The 17,190-nt window shown below is 46.4% G+C and overlaps 2 protein-coding genes across 2 annotated transcripts in view; one reads left to right on the forward strand and one right to left on the reverse strand.

Annotated features, from left to right (window-relative positions):
• Positions 1–547: 547 nt before the first annotated feature.
• ATP7A (ATPase copper transporting alpha) overlaps positions 548–17,190 on the reverse strand; it is a 50,675-nt gene continuing 34,032 nt past the window's right edge. The window contains exons 14-22 of the mRNA XM_056859170.1: positions 15,840–16,034; positions 15,501–15,683; positions 14,595–14,805; positions 13,419–13,565; positions 13,039–13,181; positions 4,747–4,950; positions 4,203–4,320; positions 1,909–2,011; positions 548–854 (exon numbers count right to left, since the gene is read on the reverse strand). Of these exons, the coding sequence (XP_056715148.1) occupies positions 578–854; positions 1,909–2,011; positions 4,203–4,320; positions 4,747–4,950; positions 13,039–13,181; positions 13,419–13,565; positions 14,595–14,805; positions 15,501–15,683; positions 15,840–16,034 (1,581 nt within the window). The 3' untranslated portion in view covers positions 548–577. The remainder of the gene's footprint in view (positions 855–1,908; positions 2,012–4,202; positions 4,321–4,746; positions 4,951–13,038; positions 13,182–13,418; positions 13,566–14,594; positions 14,806–15,500; positions 15,684–15,839; positions 16,035–17,190) is intronic.
• MAGT1 (magnesium transporter 1) overlaps positions 2,503–17,190 on the forward strand; it is a 119,625-nt gene continuing 104,937 nt past the window's right edge. The window contains exon 1 of the mRNA XM_056859169.1: positions 2,503–2,512. The gene's annotated coding sequence lies outside the window, so the exon portion shown is untranslated. The remainder of the gene's footprint in view (positions 2,513–17,190) is intronic.

Raw genomic sequence — 17,190 nt, forward strand, 5'->3', positions numbered from 1 at the left:
ACCCCCAGATTCACTGCCTGCACTTGGAGTGCCCTCAGGAGGAGTGCAAGATGGGAGAGAAACCAAGCGGGAATTCTCTCTTTTCAGTCCAGGTCAAGGACAAACCTTTGTTCTGACTCCCTTTCATAAGATAAGGAAGCGGAATCCTGAATATTATGCAATAAGGCACATCTAATTACCAAAAAGTGTCCACTAATTTTATGTGTTGTCATCAACACTCTCTAAATGCCAAACAACCTGCTAAGAAACAGTCTAGAGCCATGTGCTGGCGACGCCACCGCCACAATCCCAAATACTGACCTCCGTCATGGGGTATCTTTACCAACAATTTGAATAGCAGTTCAGCGATAAATGCCTGGCTTCAGCTTCCAATGCATGCTGCTGCATTCTGGTTTTGCTCTGGGTAATAATACTGGTAAAGCATGTGTGCATGTTGAAAAAAATTGCCCTACCCAACTGGGCAATTAAATCCCCAAGAAAACGTACGAGTTTTAAAAAGCACTTAAAAGCCAGGTCAACCTCCACAATAGATCAGTGCATGAAGGGAGACTCATCCCACTCCACAGAGAATGCCTTTTCAGACGACGGTATCATCTTCTTCCTGGGAGTCCCCAATGAGAAGCGAATGCTTGTCTGGCTCACTGAGGACAATGCTGCTGAGAGATCGCTTGTCTGAGAGGAGGGAGTTTATGGAGGCTCGGCTATAGTTGACAATACGATCCATCAGACTCAGCTTGGGCGACCCAGGGGCAGTTTCATCAATTCCAACGTGGACACTGATTTCTGAAGGGCTCTTCAGTCTTGTCTGACTGCGGGCACGCAGTTCATATTTCTCAAATGTAGGTTTCTTGTAGCTAACAAAGAAGGGAAAAGACAGCTGCCCTTTATCAGTTTGAAAAAAAATATGCACTGAACAAAACTAAGAATGAAGGAAACGGTACAATCCTAAGCCAACTTGTCCTTTTGAGAGTTTCAGGCCTGGTAAACACACATGAAATAAGGTGGCAAAGTCCTAAAGATTACAATGGATAGCACCATTGATCGATACTGAGTATTTATATCCTGCTTTTCCACCAATATTGACATTCCAGGCAGTTTATAGTGTAATTATAAAGTTTAACACAACAGAATCACAATGTTTAAAACATGAGTTCAGGAGGCTTCTCTTAATCCTTGTAGTACCGCTGGAAGACCTCGAGAGACAGAGCTAGGTGATGTCGCCTCTCCAGTCCTCAAGGGGACCTACAGCAGCCGTGCAGCACCTGCAGGATCCAGCCCATCCCCTAGAAGCAGCTGCTGAGCCACCTCTCCAAGGGTCAAGGGATTCTACCCTTTCGTTTTAAATGCTGTTTTATTATTGTACTATGTTTTACTTTATGAGCTACCTCAACCAGCTTCTCTGGAGATGTGGTGCAGGGATTTTCCATACATCCACACGCCCCAGTGACTAAAGGGTATCTGATCCCTGGCTGGACAACTATGCTCAAACTCTGGCATATGAGCTCAACCTGTACTCAAGGCAGTGGTCATTTTTATTCTTTAAAGCATGGATAAATCCCCTGATGAGGTGATGGCACCAAAGAATGGGATCCACACAATGAAATGTAATAATAAGGGAAGAATGCAACAATAAAGAGGAGAGGGGACAAGACAGCAGGCTAGTCATCATAACAAAATTTTAAAACTACAGGATGATACATTTCTGCTGGCTGCCTTTAAAAGATGCTGGGGGGGGGGAGTTCAGACAAAGGATCCACCCAAATGTAGACAGGGAAGTCCGGGGAGGGGGGGTATACTGCCCAGGGTATTGGTTCCTCTCTTTTGGGAGGAAAGGGCTTTTCTTAAAATTCAGCCATGAAAGATTACATGTTGCCAAGTGGGTGAAAAATCCAGGAACGCCACACTTACAATTTCAGCAGCAGAGAGGACACCACAACTGAGACAGAAGAGGCTGCCATTGCTGCAGAACCCATCCAAGGCTGCAAAACCAAACCAACTGGGAGGAAGACGCCTGTGAAAGAGGAGCAAAGGCACGTCAGGCTTTGTGAACACAGTGGCGGGGTTTTTTTGCCTTGGCCCTGCTACTTTTGGTGTGCAGCATGCCTGATTTCATGTTGGCCATCGGTTGGGAGTATATTTGGTATGGTTGAACAGTGTAGATTTTTTTGATTGCAGTGTGGTGATTGTTCTGGTTTATTTTGTAGTGGCTCTGTTGCCTATTGAGTTCCCTTTCCAGCTTTTGCTGTAGATTTGATCCCAGGGTGTGGAAGAAAGGGGAACAATGGACAGCCCCCTATAAATTTAATTTGGTTTTTTAGAAAATGGGAAAGAAAATTCTGACAGAAAGAAAACCTTAAACATTTTTTCAATAATGAAATTGTTCTGTCAAACTTCTTTCCTATGTCTATCAAAATCTCCCTTCCCCTTGTTATGGCTGTGGTTTTCTCTGCTCTGGTTCCCCCCAACCCTCGTTTCCCTCTGCAACATTTTGTATATAATGTGTTGTGTTTAGGTCTGGATTGGCATCTCTAAAGAAAAAAAAATAATGAAAAAAACCAGACACCCTCCTTTTTGTAATGCTTAAACGAGAAACTCACCCTCTCCTCAACCCAAGATCTCTTCAGGTAGCATGTAAACAAGAAGTCGTTACCAGTTCAGGTTTAGAATCATAGAGTTGGAAGGAACCACCAGGGTCATCTAGTCCAACCTCCTGCACAATGCAGGAAATTTACAAGTACCTCCCCCCCACACCCCCAGTGGCCCATACCCTATGCCCAGAAGATGGCCAAGATGCCCTCCCTCTCATGATCTGCCTAAGGTCACAGAATCAGCATTGCTGACAGATGGCCATCTAGCCTCTGCTTAAATACCTCCAGGGAAGGAGCACTCACCACCTCCTGGGGAAGCCTGTTCCACTGAGGAACCGCTCCAACTGTTAGAAAATTCTTCCTAATGTCTAGACGGAAACTCTTTTGATTTAATTTCAACCCGTTGGTTCTGGTCGAACCTTCTGGGGTGTCAGCGAGGGCACCCAGTCGGACCCGGGATGAGCAAGCTCCGTGCTCTTCCCCCCCCCCTCCCGGTCTCGTGAGAAAGTTCCCTTCAGTTTGGGAGGAGGGGACGAAAGCCGGAGACAATAACACTTCCACTTCAAAGGCTTCCTATTGTAAATCAACTATCTGTTCTCAAGGTGTCAATTCTGCCAGAACCCTGGCACCTCTAGAAGCTTGAAAGAAACCTGATGTTTTGCATGTCAAAGATTACGTGTAATCAATTCTACTGTGTGTTCTCTATATAGTTAGCCTGTATCCTTCCCATCGGCATTCTAACCTTAAGTTTGTATAGAGCTACTGACCCGTTTGCTTTCTTAATAAAACTTTTAAAAACGACATGGGGCAACAGAAAACATCTCAGCACCATCCTCTATATGACAGCCCTTCAAGTACTTGAAGATGGTTATTATATTACCCCTCAGTCTTCTCCTCTTCAGGCTAAACATACCCAGCTCCTTCAACCTTTCTTCATAGGACTTGGTCTCCAGACCCCTCACCATCTTTGTTGCCCTCCTCTGGACACGTTCCAGCTTGTCTACATCCTTCTTAGATTGCGGTGCCTAAAACTGAACACAGTACTCTAGGCGCAGTCTAACCAGAGCAGAGTAAAGCGATACCATCACTTTGCATGACCTGGACACTATACATCTGTTGATACAGCCCAAGATCGCATTAGCTTTTTTAGCTACTGCATCACACTGCTGACTCATGTGTTTGGTCTACTAAGACCCCAAGATCCTTTTCGCACATACTATTGCTAAGACAAGTCTCCTCCATCCTATAATTATGCATTTGATCTTTCCTACCTAAATGCAGAACTTTACATTTATGCATTTTATTGGTTGAAATGCATTTTATTGGTTTTAGCCCAATTCTTCAGCCTGTCAAGATCATCATGCATCCGGGCTCTGTCTTCTACCGTATTTGCTACCCCTCCAATTTAGTATCATCTGCAAATTTAATAAGCATCCCCTCTGTTCCTTCATCTAAATCATTTATAAAGGTGCTTCTCCTGTTTCTTTGCCTGTGCAGAACAGGGTTATTTTAAAGGCATCTTCCAGGTACTTTACACAGTTCCTTCCTACTCAGGAATAACATGCCAGGGAAAGACTGGCACCATTATGCAGATGGACAATGCGAGCAACATACCAGCAGCTACAGGAACTCCAATGAGATTGTAAATGAGAGCAAAGACAAAGTTGATCCGTATCCTTTTAACAGTCTTCCTCGATAAATCTATACTCGCCACCACATCCAGCAAATCATTCTGCCAATTAAGCATTTACAAGAAAAGCTTAGTCAGAGACAGGGTTCATTTTATACTACAGGGTTGCTTGTAAACACTAAACATGGCAAATGAAACATCTGAAGTGACTTCCAAGTATTAATCCACTGCCACCCGTAAACCTTCTCTATGCCACGCATGGCTCATGGTCACCTCCTCTGAGAGAAACCAGGATCTTTCAGCATAGCCACAGAGACCAAAGTCCTGCATATATGCATACAGTATCAGTCGTAAAAGGTGCCAGTGCATCTAAATCACTCCTTCCCCACTAGAAACAATGGGCCCAATCCTCTCCTAGCGACTGCTGAATGGTGTTTCTCAGGGGAAAAGCCATTTCCTAATGTGTAAAGGAAAAAACCACTTAGCCCATCCGCTCCCTGAAGCCTCGAGCTCAGGTCTGTCACTCACCCTAATCAAAACCACGTCGGCTGCCTCGATGGCCACGTCAGTGCCCGTGCCAATGGCAATCCCAACGTTGGCCATGGCAAGGGCAGGGGAGTCGTTGATGCCATCTCCCACCATTGCGACCAGCTTCCCTTCCTCCTGCAGCTGTTTCACTTTGGCAACTTTGTGGGAAGGAAGCACTTCTGCAAACACCTTCGTGATGCCAACCTAGGCAGAAAATCCCCGTCAGAAAATCCCCACAGCACAAGAAGGCTCGGGCAGAGTCCCAGAGCGGTCATGGAGCTTGACAAAAGGCCTGAGCTCAAACGCTCAGCTCAGAGTAGCTGAGAAAGCCTCTGGCGGCTGGCCTTCCCTGCAACTGGAGCAGCTGCCGCACAGCCTGTCAGTTCAAAGTGCGTTGCTTTGGAAGAGGACACTGCCAGATACACACCGGCTGGATTCTGAACAGATGTACTCAGGAGGAAGTTTGCTGGGGAGTTTTTAATGGTTCCAAAATAGACCTGAACTAGTAAATAATAATCTCCTTCTAAAAGGTGCCTTAAGAATTTGGATACTTGGGTAGGAAATGTGGCTCCAGTAGTATCGTCAGCATCTCCTTTCACTCAGTAGCTCTTTATTCCTGGCAAGCAGCCACGTGTCAAGGAGTGAGAGAGGGTCTTAGGGGTAACGTGAGTAAAGCTGCTAACATACATCACAACTGGCTCACTGAGAATGGGCACCTTTCTGCCCATCAGAAAGAAATTATATAAGTTGGGGTGGATCCCACCACTCCCCTGAGCAAAGCTTATTTATCTGTATTTATACCCCACTTTTCCTTTTGGCACAAGTATGAAGCCTTCTGCCAGCCTGAGGAGCCTTCTTCCAACTTACTTGGCTCTTCTGTTGGAGGAAGAGCCAATTAAGGATCCACCCCATCATCTGGTCAATATACATACTCTACAACAGGCTTTGGGGAACATGCATACATCGGAAAAAGTGCATAAATCGGAAAAAGTGTTTACATCATGCAGAGTCCAAAAAATGTGGCTTTGCTTTCTCTCTCTGGTAGATGCACCCTTTTCATGGCTCTGGGACTGGATATAAGCTACAGAGAAATGTTTCCAGCCAGAAACATGTTATAAGTGTAGATTCTAAAATGATTTCAATCAATAAACCTTTATTGCTCATTGACAAAGTCTTAAGCATTAAAGTGACTTCAGATAATGCAGATTCATCTTCTATTCAATACAAGAATATTTCTAGAACTCCACAAACTTCTATTTCAAACCAGGAAAATAAAAATGGGCAAAACATTATTTTATTGTTTACTCCGTTAAGGACATTATAAAATAGCATAACACACACAGTAGAAAGAAGAGTTAGTGGCACAGAACATTTCTTAAGGTTTCTGTGGCTGATCTGAAACAAAGTAATACAATATCTGACAAATGTTGTAACTTGCTACTGCTTATACCCATGGCTGAGACACCATTTTGACATGGTATAATATTTAGTTGTGGACAACTAAAGAATACACAAGAGCAGAACTGAAATGGCACTTCCCTTACATCCTTTCCTCCTTCATGGTGAACTGTTTCTACGTGTTAAAACTCACTTAGCTATTGCGACTTTTTGGTGCGCAGGACAGTCACTCTGTTTGTGGAACACTTTGTTGTATCACGGCACTGTCGATATCCCGGGCCAGTGGAGAATAATTGCAACTTTGCTGTTTCTCTCCAACCTGGTTTGGCTGGAGCTACTTCAACCACTAACATGATTTCAGGACAGACTGAAAAGGTGCTTCAGCTTCTCTGTTTTGGTGCCCAGCCAATGACACTGTCCATCTTCAAGTGATGTAATCATAATGAGAATATTCTGTGCATCACCAATCAACAGCTGGTACGGTACCACTGGCCTTTTTTGGGGGAACTCTCTTTTGCCGAAAGCCTTTCATGCTGAGATTCTATTTCACTTAACTGAGAGCCAACGTGGCATAGTTGTTAAGTGTCAGACTAGGATCTGGGAGAACCAGGTTCGCATCCCCACCTCTGCCATGGAAGCTGGCTGGGGGACCTTGGGCCAGTCACACACACTCAGCCTAATCTACCTCACAGGGTTGTCGTGAGGACAAAATGGAGGAGAGGAGAATGATGCAAGCCACCTTGGGTCCCCCACACAGAAGAAAGGCAGGGTGTAAATGAAATAAATTTATATCGTTGTATGTAATGTGTGATCTATATTCTTCTTCTGTTTCAGCCTCAACACAAATAGCATGCATTAACTCAGGACTCTCCAACCTTGCTCAGCATGTGGAAGATGGGGAGGTTTCAAGCCAAACACCCTCGTATAATAGAGCACCTGTTTCTGAATAGATGCTTCCCACAGACACAAATGCAAGGCCTTCTGGACTCCTGTGGAGGAAAACAAGGACTGGCTCTCTGCTTTGGCGAAGAGGTGCTTTGGGTGCCAGGAACCATGCTAGCAGGTGCCCTAGGCACCATGTTGGGGATCACTGACTGGCTACACTCTGTCAAGATGGATGCGGTACCACTTTCGAACATGGCATTTCGCTTCTGTTGTCCTCAAATTTACAGTCATTTGTTTGCAGTCCAATTCTGCTTTCCCATTTTCATCCTCTTTCTTTTAGACAACTTATTCTGGAACTGCTCTTTCAACCTCACCCAACAGTTCATGAGTCTGTTCCAAGCATATTTTCTTTTTAAAAAACATTTCTATGCTGCATTTCTACCCGAATAAGGTTTCCCCCAATGGATGTGTGCATCAAAACAATAAAACATTTCAGCACTAAAAAAAGCTTTAAAAATAAAATATACATAATACAAATTATTAGAATTTATATTAAAATTATTAAATTATAATAAAATTAAAATTATAATACAATTAAAATGTGATTGCACATACAAAATGACAGGAAGGCAGGAAGGCCAATAAGTCAGGGAGTATGCCAAACAAAACTCCTTCTATAGGAGTATGGGTTGCAGTTTGCCGGTTTTGCCCGATTCACCCACTGTAAAGCTACCCAAATAAAATTGCTGTCCTTATTGATAAATGACCATTTTTCAATATTGTTATTGTTACATTTTCTCTCTTCCATTTTACTCAGTACAAAAACTTTAGATTGTAATTGGATTTCTTGTTTGGCAAACTACTTCTCAGCAGGTTATTAATAAATACTTGTCAGGAGCAAGCCAGGGGGATGGTATGCGATAATGCGATTGTGCTGCTCCCAGGTGCTGTTGTGCTGTTCTGTTCAAGGCCAATCTGTGCCCCGTGTTTAGTCTTCATAAATTCCCATACTGTGGGAATTGCCAAGTGCTCCTTCCTGCCTCTGGGAGGGAGGTTGTCTAGTTTACCAGTTATCTCCTGTCGCTTTTCCATATATGCTCTGCACCTTGCCTTTGCCCCTTACTAGTGTCCTTTTGAATATGGCTTCTGAAACCTGTCGATTCTAACCAAATAAAACTGCTTTCGTGGACTTGCTGTCTGCTGGAATCTGTTTATGGTTTTGCCGCAGGGCTAGAGCTTACATTAGGACACTAGTCTTCCTTACTTATTGCCCTTGGCTGGAGCCCTGGAGGGTTCACCTGGACACTCATCTCCTCAGCTTGGGGCGCAGGACAAGCTCCTCGAGGACCCCGACTTACTGCATGTCGTCTTGGAGGAGACACTGCGAAGTGACGCGGAGGCCACCCGGCTGCTTGGCCTGGTGATTGATCAGTGGCGTCGCCTGGCAGCAATGACCCCCTGGAGGACCCAGGACGCTGATCTATGTGCCCGCGACGACCTTTTGGGACTGGATACTTTGCTGGAGGAGACCCAGTTGGTGCAAGAGGACTTTACTCTGCTAACTCGGTTGTTGGCTGAGCTTACGCTCCGCGGGGCGCAACAGGAGTCGGCGGCCCCAGTCCAGGGGCTCAGTTTCTCAATGGCGGGGGCTCGGGAGGGAGACGGTCCACAAACTGTTCCGGATCCCACCTTACGCCGCAGGGAAGCACAGAGCGTTGCCGCCCGGACTGTCCTGACCCTCATGGACTTACCGCCAACCACGGCAACGGCAGCTGATGTCGAGAAGGTACTGAACCCTGAGTTTGGTCCTTCCTCTGCGGATCTTGCTCAACAGGTCCAACCGCTGTTGGGCTAACACAAGGAGATCCAAACGCTCTTGGAACAAGCAGCCGAACCAATTGTAACGGCCGCCGCAGCCGCCAAACTCGAGGATGACCTCGCTGGCCAGAGGCGGGTGGAGGAACAACTGTTGGCGGATGCGGCCGCTGCTTGGGCCCTGGCGACGGCAGGACCGGGAGCGCGGTCAAACGTTTGCGGGGGATCGGATAGGTCTCTCCCCTTGTGGTCCCAGGAAGTAGTGCGCAGGCAGCGGCTCACCTTTGCTCCTGACGTCCCAGAATATGAGGATGAGGAGGACTTGTATGCAGAGGAGGGCGACTGGAATACTAACTACCGAGCCAGCCAAGCCCGACGGACCGGGAGGGCTGAGGAGGAGATCCATGCCTTAAGGTTTCAAAACCAAGAGCTCTTGGATCGTATGGCCTGTATGCAGGACCAAACGGACGTGTTGATGCGTGAATACAGTTGCCTGCAGCAAGCTCAAGTGGCACCTGCGCTGGCACCAGTCTAAGGCCAGCAACCCCCCGGCCAGCAGCCTCCGGCACAGCCAGTACCACAGCAACCTCCGGGACAAGCAACGCCAGGGCAGCCGGGACAACAACCCCCTGGCCAGCAGCCTCCGGCACAGCCGGTTCCAGGACAGCCTCCGGCACCTCCACCAGTGGCACCGGTGGTGTAGTGGAAGCAACCCCAATTGCGTGTGACATTTGATGGCTCCGCGGATGCATTGCCCTGTTTTCTTCACCAAGTGGACAGTTACATGAGAGAACAAGGGCATACCCTTCCCACGGAAGACAGTCGAGTAAGGTTCGTTTCCTCACTTCTAGCTGGAAAGGCTGCAGAATGGATGGTCCTCCAGTTTGAGACCCGGGCCCGCTCCATATGGTCGCTTAATGAATTCATGCGAGCGTTGAGAAGGCGTTTTGAGGACCCGTTTCAAGGGGAGAAGGCCAAAGCGGCCCTCCTACAACGCTGCCTTGGTTCGTCTCAGAGACAATCAGCTGTATGCTAAAGTATCTAAGTGCGAGTTCCATAAGAAGCAATTGACTTTCCTGGGATATATTATCTCACACCAGGGACTGACTATGGATCCTGAAAAGGTGCAAGCAGTGCTCGATTGGGAACCACCCTCTACTCGTAAACAGGTCCAAAGATTCCTCGGGTTCGCGAATTTTTACAGAGCGTTCCTCCCACATTTCGCTCAAATTGCGCTACCCATCACGAACCTTCTTAAGACTAAGGGAAAGGGGAGTACAGCCACCTTACCCAACGCCCGGGTGGATTGGACCCCCCGTGTCAAGCCGCCTTCGATAGTCTTAAGCAGCTTTTTTAATCCGAACCTGTTTTGCAGCACCCGGACTGCAATCAACCATTCGTAGTGCATGTAGATGCTTCCGACGTAGCAATGGGGGGTGCACTCCTGCAGCGGGGGGAGGATGGGCACCTGACTCCGTGCACTTATTTTTCTAAAAAGTTTACTCCATCCGAACTCAATTGGGCTGTTTGGGAAAAGGAAGCCTCTGCGGTGAAGCATGCCCTGACAGTGTGGAGGCAATTTTTAGAAGGTTCCAAGGTGCCCTTTGAAGTGTGGTCCAATCACAAAAACCTGGAGGCCCTAACGGGGGCTCGCAAGCTGTCCGCGAAGCACGCGCGCTGGGCGGACTTCTTTGCCCAGTTTCGATTCGTCCTAAAGTATGTACCAGGGAAGCAAAACCTTCTGGCTGATGCTTTATTCAGACTTCCCCAATATCCCACCAAGGTTGATCTGCCCACAGAGTCGCTCCTCACCCCTGCCCAACGAGGTCTATTGCCCACTTTGGCCATGCAAACCCGTTCTCAGACCAGACCCCCACCACCGTAGCCTTTTAGGGGGGGAAGCCCCCGCCCGGCTGAGCCGACAGCACCACCCGCCTTGCTTCCTCCTTCCCCTGAGCGACTGCCAGTCACGGTTCCCGAAGCGCGGGGACCCGAGCGCCCCGTTCAGTCGCTCCCTGCACCTGTATCGGCTCCGTCCCCGGTCAAGCTGCCCGCTGCCTCCTCTCCGGAGGGGGTGGAAGGACTGTCAGATTCCTTTAAGGAGACTCTGCTTCGCAGTTATCAAGCGGAACTGTCCTCACAAACCCTCCCAGCTACTTTACTTAAACGCGGGGAGTTTTGGTACAAAGATTCTAAATTGTATGTTCCGGCAGCGTTGCGGGAAGAGGTTTTGGGTTTGGTTCATGGCGCCAAGACCGCCGGACATTTCGGATTCCTCAAACCATTGCATTTTCTACGGAGAGTTTTGGTGGGCGGGAATGCAGTCAGATGTGGACTCCTTCATCCGCAGCTGTCCCATATGTGCAGCGGCCAAACGATCACAGGGCAAACTGCCTGGACTTTTACAACCGTTAGAGACTTCCTCAAAACCGTGGGAAGTGATTGCAATGGACTTCATGACGGACCTACCCCCTAGCGGGGGAAAGACTGTTCTTTGGGTGATTACTGATTTGTTTTCGAAACAGGTGCATCTTGTACCCTGTGCAGGTATCCCTTCTGCCCCGAAATTGGCCTGCCTCTTTGTGTCACGTGTCTTCCGTCTCCATTCCTTTCCGCACAAAATAGTCACGGCCAGGGGTTCAAATTTCGTGGACAAATTTTGGAAGGCTTTTCTCAGGTTGGTCAGAGTAGAACAAGGACCGTCTAGTGCCTTCCATCCCCAAACGGATGGTCAGACTGAATGGGTGAATGCAGTGTTGGAATGCTATTTACGCTGTTACACTAATTACCATCAGGATGATTGGGTAGACCTGTTGCCTTTTGCTGAATATGCTTATAATAATGCCGTTCACCACTCCACAGGGTTCAGCCCTTTCCAGGTTGTCCATGGTAAAGAGTTTGGCCCCGCTGGTCATGTTGATGTTTCTGAGGAAGAGGGGGGAGCTGACGTGGATGGATGGGTACGTTCAATTCAAACAACCTGGCCATGGCTGGTTAAAAATCTAGAGCGAGCAAAATGACATTACAAGGCTCAGGCTGACAAGCATCGCTTCAGTATGGAATGCAAAGTGGGGGATCTTGTCTATCTGTCCACCAAAAATCTACGATCCACCAGCCCGTGTGATAAACTCAGTGCCAAATATGTGAGTCCGTTCCCCATTTCCCGGATTATTAATCCAGTGGCTGTGGAACTCTCCTTGCCCAAGTCCCTATGGAGAATCCATCCTGTGTTCCATGTCAGTCTTTTAAAACCGTATGTTCCTTCCCAAATGTGGCATCCTGAACCACAACCTGAAGTGCCTGAAATGGTGGGGGGGGGGGGGGAGAGGAGCATTTTGAAGTAACTAAAATACTGAATTCTCGCATTCGCTATGGTACCCTTCAGTACCTGGTCCTCTGGAAGCATTTTAGTCCCGCCCAGGATGAATGGGTGCGCGCCTGTGATGTCTCCACCCTCCGCTTAGTACAAGAGTTTCATGCAGCCTACCCTCACAAACCCACGGTGGGAGGGTGAAGGGGGGGCCTTTAGGGGGCAGAATGTCAGGAGCAAGCCAGGGGGATGGTATGAGGTAGTGCGATTGTGCTGCTCCCAGGTGCTGTTGTGCTGTTCTGTTCAAGGCCAATCTGTGCCCCGTGTTTAGTCTTCATAAATTCCCATACTATGGGAATTGCCAAGTGCTCCTTCCTGCCTCTGGGAGGGGGATTGCCTGGGTTACCAGTTATCTCCTGTCACTTTTCCATATATGCTCTGCACCTTGCCTTTGCCCCTTACTAGTGTCCTTTTAAATATGGCTTCTGAAACCTGTCGATTCTAACCAAATAAAACTGCTTTCGTGGACTTGCCGTCTGCTGGAATTTGTTTATGGTTTTGCCGCAGGGCTAGAGCTTACAATAATAGAGAAATTATTTGAGCTTTGTACTGGCTAACAAAGCACTATTTAACATATACAGGGAATAACCAAACAAATGTACAATTCTATTTAGTTATTTGGCTAAAGCAGTGGAGACCCATCATCAGCACACCACAATTGCCCATCTGTTTCCTTAATACCACTGCAGTCTCCTAATACACACATCTGCTATTCTGATCTGCAGTACTTACACCTTTAGGCTTTGTAAGTTTTTGGAAAGGTAATTATCGCACTGCTGGTCTTCATGACAAGGCAGGCTAATGCCAGAGATCTAGCAGCTTACCTGGGAAGCAATAGACCTGGCTGTTCTGCTGTTGTCGCCAGTCATCAGAACGACCTCCAAGCCCATCGCCTTCAAGGTGCGGACGGCTAGCTCCGCTTCTGGTTTCACAGTATCAGCAATCGCTACCAAGCCACACAGCTCCCCTAGACAGACATTGTTAATGGTGCCATTAGTCCTCCTCCCCTTTTGGAAGGACAGAGAGAACTTCTCCACTTAGAACAATACTTGGTTTCCTTCGGATATGCTGTTTTCCTGTCTAGTAGCATGCCCCAAATTAAAGCTGGTATAATTTTTTCAGGTATGCAAGTCAACTGCTCTTCTCATCCTCTTTTTAATTTAAAAACCCCAAAACCAGTCCAGAGACCAAGCGACAAGCTTACCATCCACAGCCACAAGAACGGCGGTGCGGCCTCTACGTTCGTGCTCGGTCATAGCATTATCCACTTCATTTTTTAGAAGAAGACCATTTCTAGCCATCCATTCCCGATTGCCAATGAGAACAGAATACTTATGAGAATTCCATGTCGCTGAAAGGAAAATAGTAGTACAATTATCTAAACGCAAAAAGTCTGTTCAATAACATGTACAACTTCCCATGAACACTAAACATCTGGGAATCTTTAATTGTGGCAAACACTAGCTATGCTGTCAAATTTGTGCAGCATGCAGATAAATGTTCTTAGAATAAAGCTATATGAGTGGAAGAACTGTAAGGTGCATCTTCAGCTTACTGTATCACCTCAAGCTGAAGGAAAGGGTAGTCACAGGTTTGAAACTGTTTGCATACATTTTACCCTAATCTTCAATATAGTTTTCCATGTGCAGAGGAACAGCTAAATTTGAGTCCAGTAGCACTTAGAGACCAACAAGATTTTCAGAGTATAAATTTTCAAGAGTCAACGCTTTCTCTGCCAGATACAATCTAACTGTTCTACTGTAAACCAGAACACGGCCACCCTCTGAAACTCTCTTCATGTGCAGAGGGCTTCTGTAGGAAGCAAATGCGTGTCCCCTTCCCCCACCTACAGCATGAAAGGTCTCCCCAAGTGGTCCTGTTTGAGAACCTGGGTCTTAATTTGCATAATTACAATGGCCAGTCTTTAACTTCAAAGGAATCTTTAAAATAATAGTTCGTTTCTGAGAAAGGGTCCTCTTTCTGATTCACGCTTTCAGCTCTGGGGTGGAAGATTTCTGCTGTTTCATTAGTTTTAATGTTAAAATTAAATCTGTACGCTGAAGAAAGCACCGCGTATGTGTGCAATGTGCAAAGGCAAGGCTCTTGTCCTTATGAGTCCATTGCTAGAACAGAGGTTTTACTTCATGCATCCAATGAACTGAAAAGTGTACACAACAGTAATTTGGCCAGGTGTTAGGATGCCATTTCTAACAGAGAATAGGATGGAAATTCTGCTGCATATGAATATCTCAGGACATGAACAGTATTGCACAACTTGAGCCAGCCTCCCAGGTAGAGAAGGCCTTCTATACTTTTACCACCACTAAAATCAAAACCAAACATTTGCCTGGCTTCACTTTCTACACACTTCACCACTTACTTGGCAACTCTTCATCAATAATCAAGGCAGGCTGCATTGATTCCTCCACCTTCTTGTCCATTTTCACAAGAGCTACATTTTTGACATTGTTTTCTTCAATACTCTCACGTTTGTATATTAAGGCATCAATATTGGTGACTTTACAACTAATGCCACATCCTGGGACTACCTGGAAATCAGTACAAGTGCCAAGAATGTCTGTGTCCAATTCCTAAAAAGAAATAGGAGTTGTCAGATGCTGCCAGGGATTCAGAAACCCAAAACCAACTAAAACAAAGGTATCCTGCAGAACAGATACAGCCAAATCAAAAGTTCTAATGCAAGCTGAAGGAATAAAACACAAAAATGTATGAAACTGAAGCAGGACACAAACTCTGCAGATGAGGAAGCACTTCAGCAACATGTACTGGGATGGATCCAAAGCATAGGGCTATATCAGAGGTGGGCACATTATTTCCTGGAGAAAACCCCCCCTCTGTATTTGTCCCTCAAGCTGCTTGTTGAGAACATCTGTCACTGGCCTGAAGTCTCAACCAGCAGGCTGATGCAGCCCCAAAATGGTTGGAGGGCCATTAAGAGCAATCAAGTGGGAGAAAGGGTGACCTCTGGATGTCCACCCAGTTTTGAGGGCTCTGACTCGGATGCTGGTGCTGGAAATGGAATCCCAACTCTTCCAACTCACGGCCCCCTAAAGTGGGCCGAGATTCAGGAGACGGCTTTCAGGCCAAAAGATCTGCTCATTCCTGGACTAGGTCCAAAGATGCCCTTCCATGAATCAAGCTGGACAACACAGAGATCTATATCTTCTTGCAATTGTATGGCTCACCACAGTAGGCTACCACCTGACAAGCTGTCCTCCTTACCCACCCTCAAAACCATAAGGATGTGAACTGTCTACCACTCTACCTGTTTGCAGTATTTTGTTACAGCTGTTCCCAGTGGGTGCTCACTGTTGCTCTCTGCAGTCCCTATTAATGCCAAAATCTTAGTGCGAGGCATCCGGTTACTCTCCACAAGTATCTTGACCTGCATGACCACTGGAGTTCCATGAGTGACGGTCCCCGTCTTATCAAAGACCACCACTTTAACCTGCAACAAGAGGCAACATATCATTAATTATTTAACGGTCAAGCACATTCTTAGAGTATGCCCACATCGTTGGGAACACAGATGAGACTAGCATATTTCTGAATGGATCAAGACACTACTTGTTGGCTCAACTCAAAAACCCACCAGATGTCTTACCTTGTGTGCCATCTCGAGTGGCTCTCCACCTTTGATCAAGATGCCATTTTGTGCTCCAACACCAGTACCCACCATCACAGCTGTTGGGGTTGCTAATCCCAATGAACAAGGACAGGCAATGCACAGCACTGTAATGGAGGCTTGGAAAGCAAAGCGGATTATCACTTCAGTCCTGGAAATGCTCTTATTGTATCCCTGTTGATAAAGGAAGAAACATAGCAGCTTAGGAACTCAGCAGGAACCTGTTCAGTTCGTAAGGGCTCAAAGGGCTAGACCCCACACACTTTGGCAGCTTAACTGAGTCATCATGCCAGGCCATGGAGATAAGGAAGCTATGGTTTTGCACAGCAGAGACCAGGTTTGGTGACCGGCTGGCAAGCCAGAACAAGAAATTATTGTCTGACAATAAAAGCTCCAAAAATGAACTTATGACAAAAATGAACTTACGACACGAAGTACAATGAGGGCATAAAATACAAAGTAGACAAGCCATTCTAAACCATGGTTTGCCTGTTGTATTTTTGACTGAACTGTGGTCTTCCAGAGGCTGCATAAGATATTTCATTCCAACTGTCTTTTTGTGGCAACGATGGAATAATTAACAGATGGCTGTCCACCCTGAATGATCGAGATGGGGTGCAGCATAAGGAAAAGGATAAGAGATGTCACGGTTGAGTACTCAAAAATTTGACGTCAGAAAGTACATTGTTTCTGCAAAAATATACCCACTACCTTGTGCATGTAGTAAGCATGTTGCTCCCAATTAAAATTAGGACTTGGTATTTCTTAAGTCATGTTCCATAAACATAAAAACTGCATACAAGGCTAATCTAGACATTATATAATTTAAACATTCACAGAAAATAACTGTACAAGACATATGCTTATAAAAACCTGGTTAAAAGCAGAAAGGAAGTGCAACCAATAAGAAAATCACTTCCTGTACAGATGCCTTCTTTGCATTTTTAAATACAGTAAAGGCTCTATTATCTGGCACTCATGGGGAAAGGGGGTTGCCATTAATAAATGTGCTGGATGCTCAACATTATTGCACTGCCCTTCCCCCTACCTGGAAGGAGACCTTAACAACCAAACTCCATCCCATTGGGAACACCTAGTGGCACCCCCTCATACCTGGCAGGACCCTTCCCTCCCCCTGCCTAAGCCTCAGGCAGACATGGGGCCCAGCTGCTCAGGAGCCCTCTGGCACAGCTGGCTCCTGAAAACTTGAAAAGTAAAAAGAAGCACCTCTATGTTAAATTGTAATAGCAGGAAAACAACAGACTGACCACAATATAAGGTAAAAACAGTGTTGCTTACCTGTAACTGTTGTTCGTTGAGTGGTCTTCTG

The sequence above is a fragment of the Euleptes europaea genome, chromosome 13, assembly GCF_029931775.1.
Source record: "Euleptes europaea isolate rEulEur1 chromosome 13, rEulEur1.hap1, whole genome shotgun sequence".
Lineage (NCBI taxonomy): Eukaryota > Metazoa > Chordata > Lepidosauria > Squamata > Sphaerodactylidae > Euleptes > Euleptes europaea.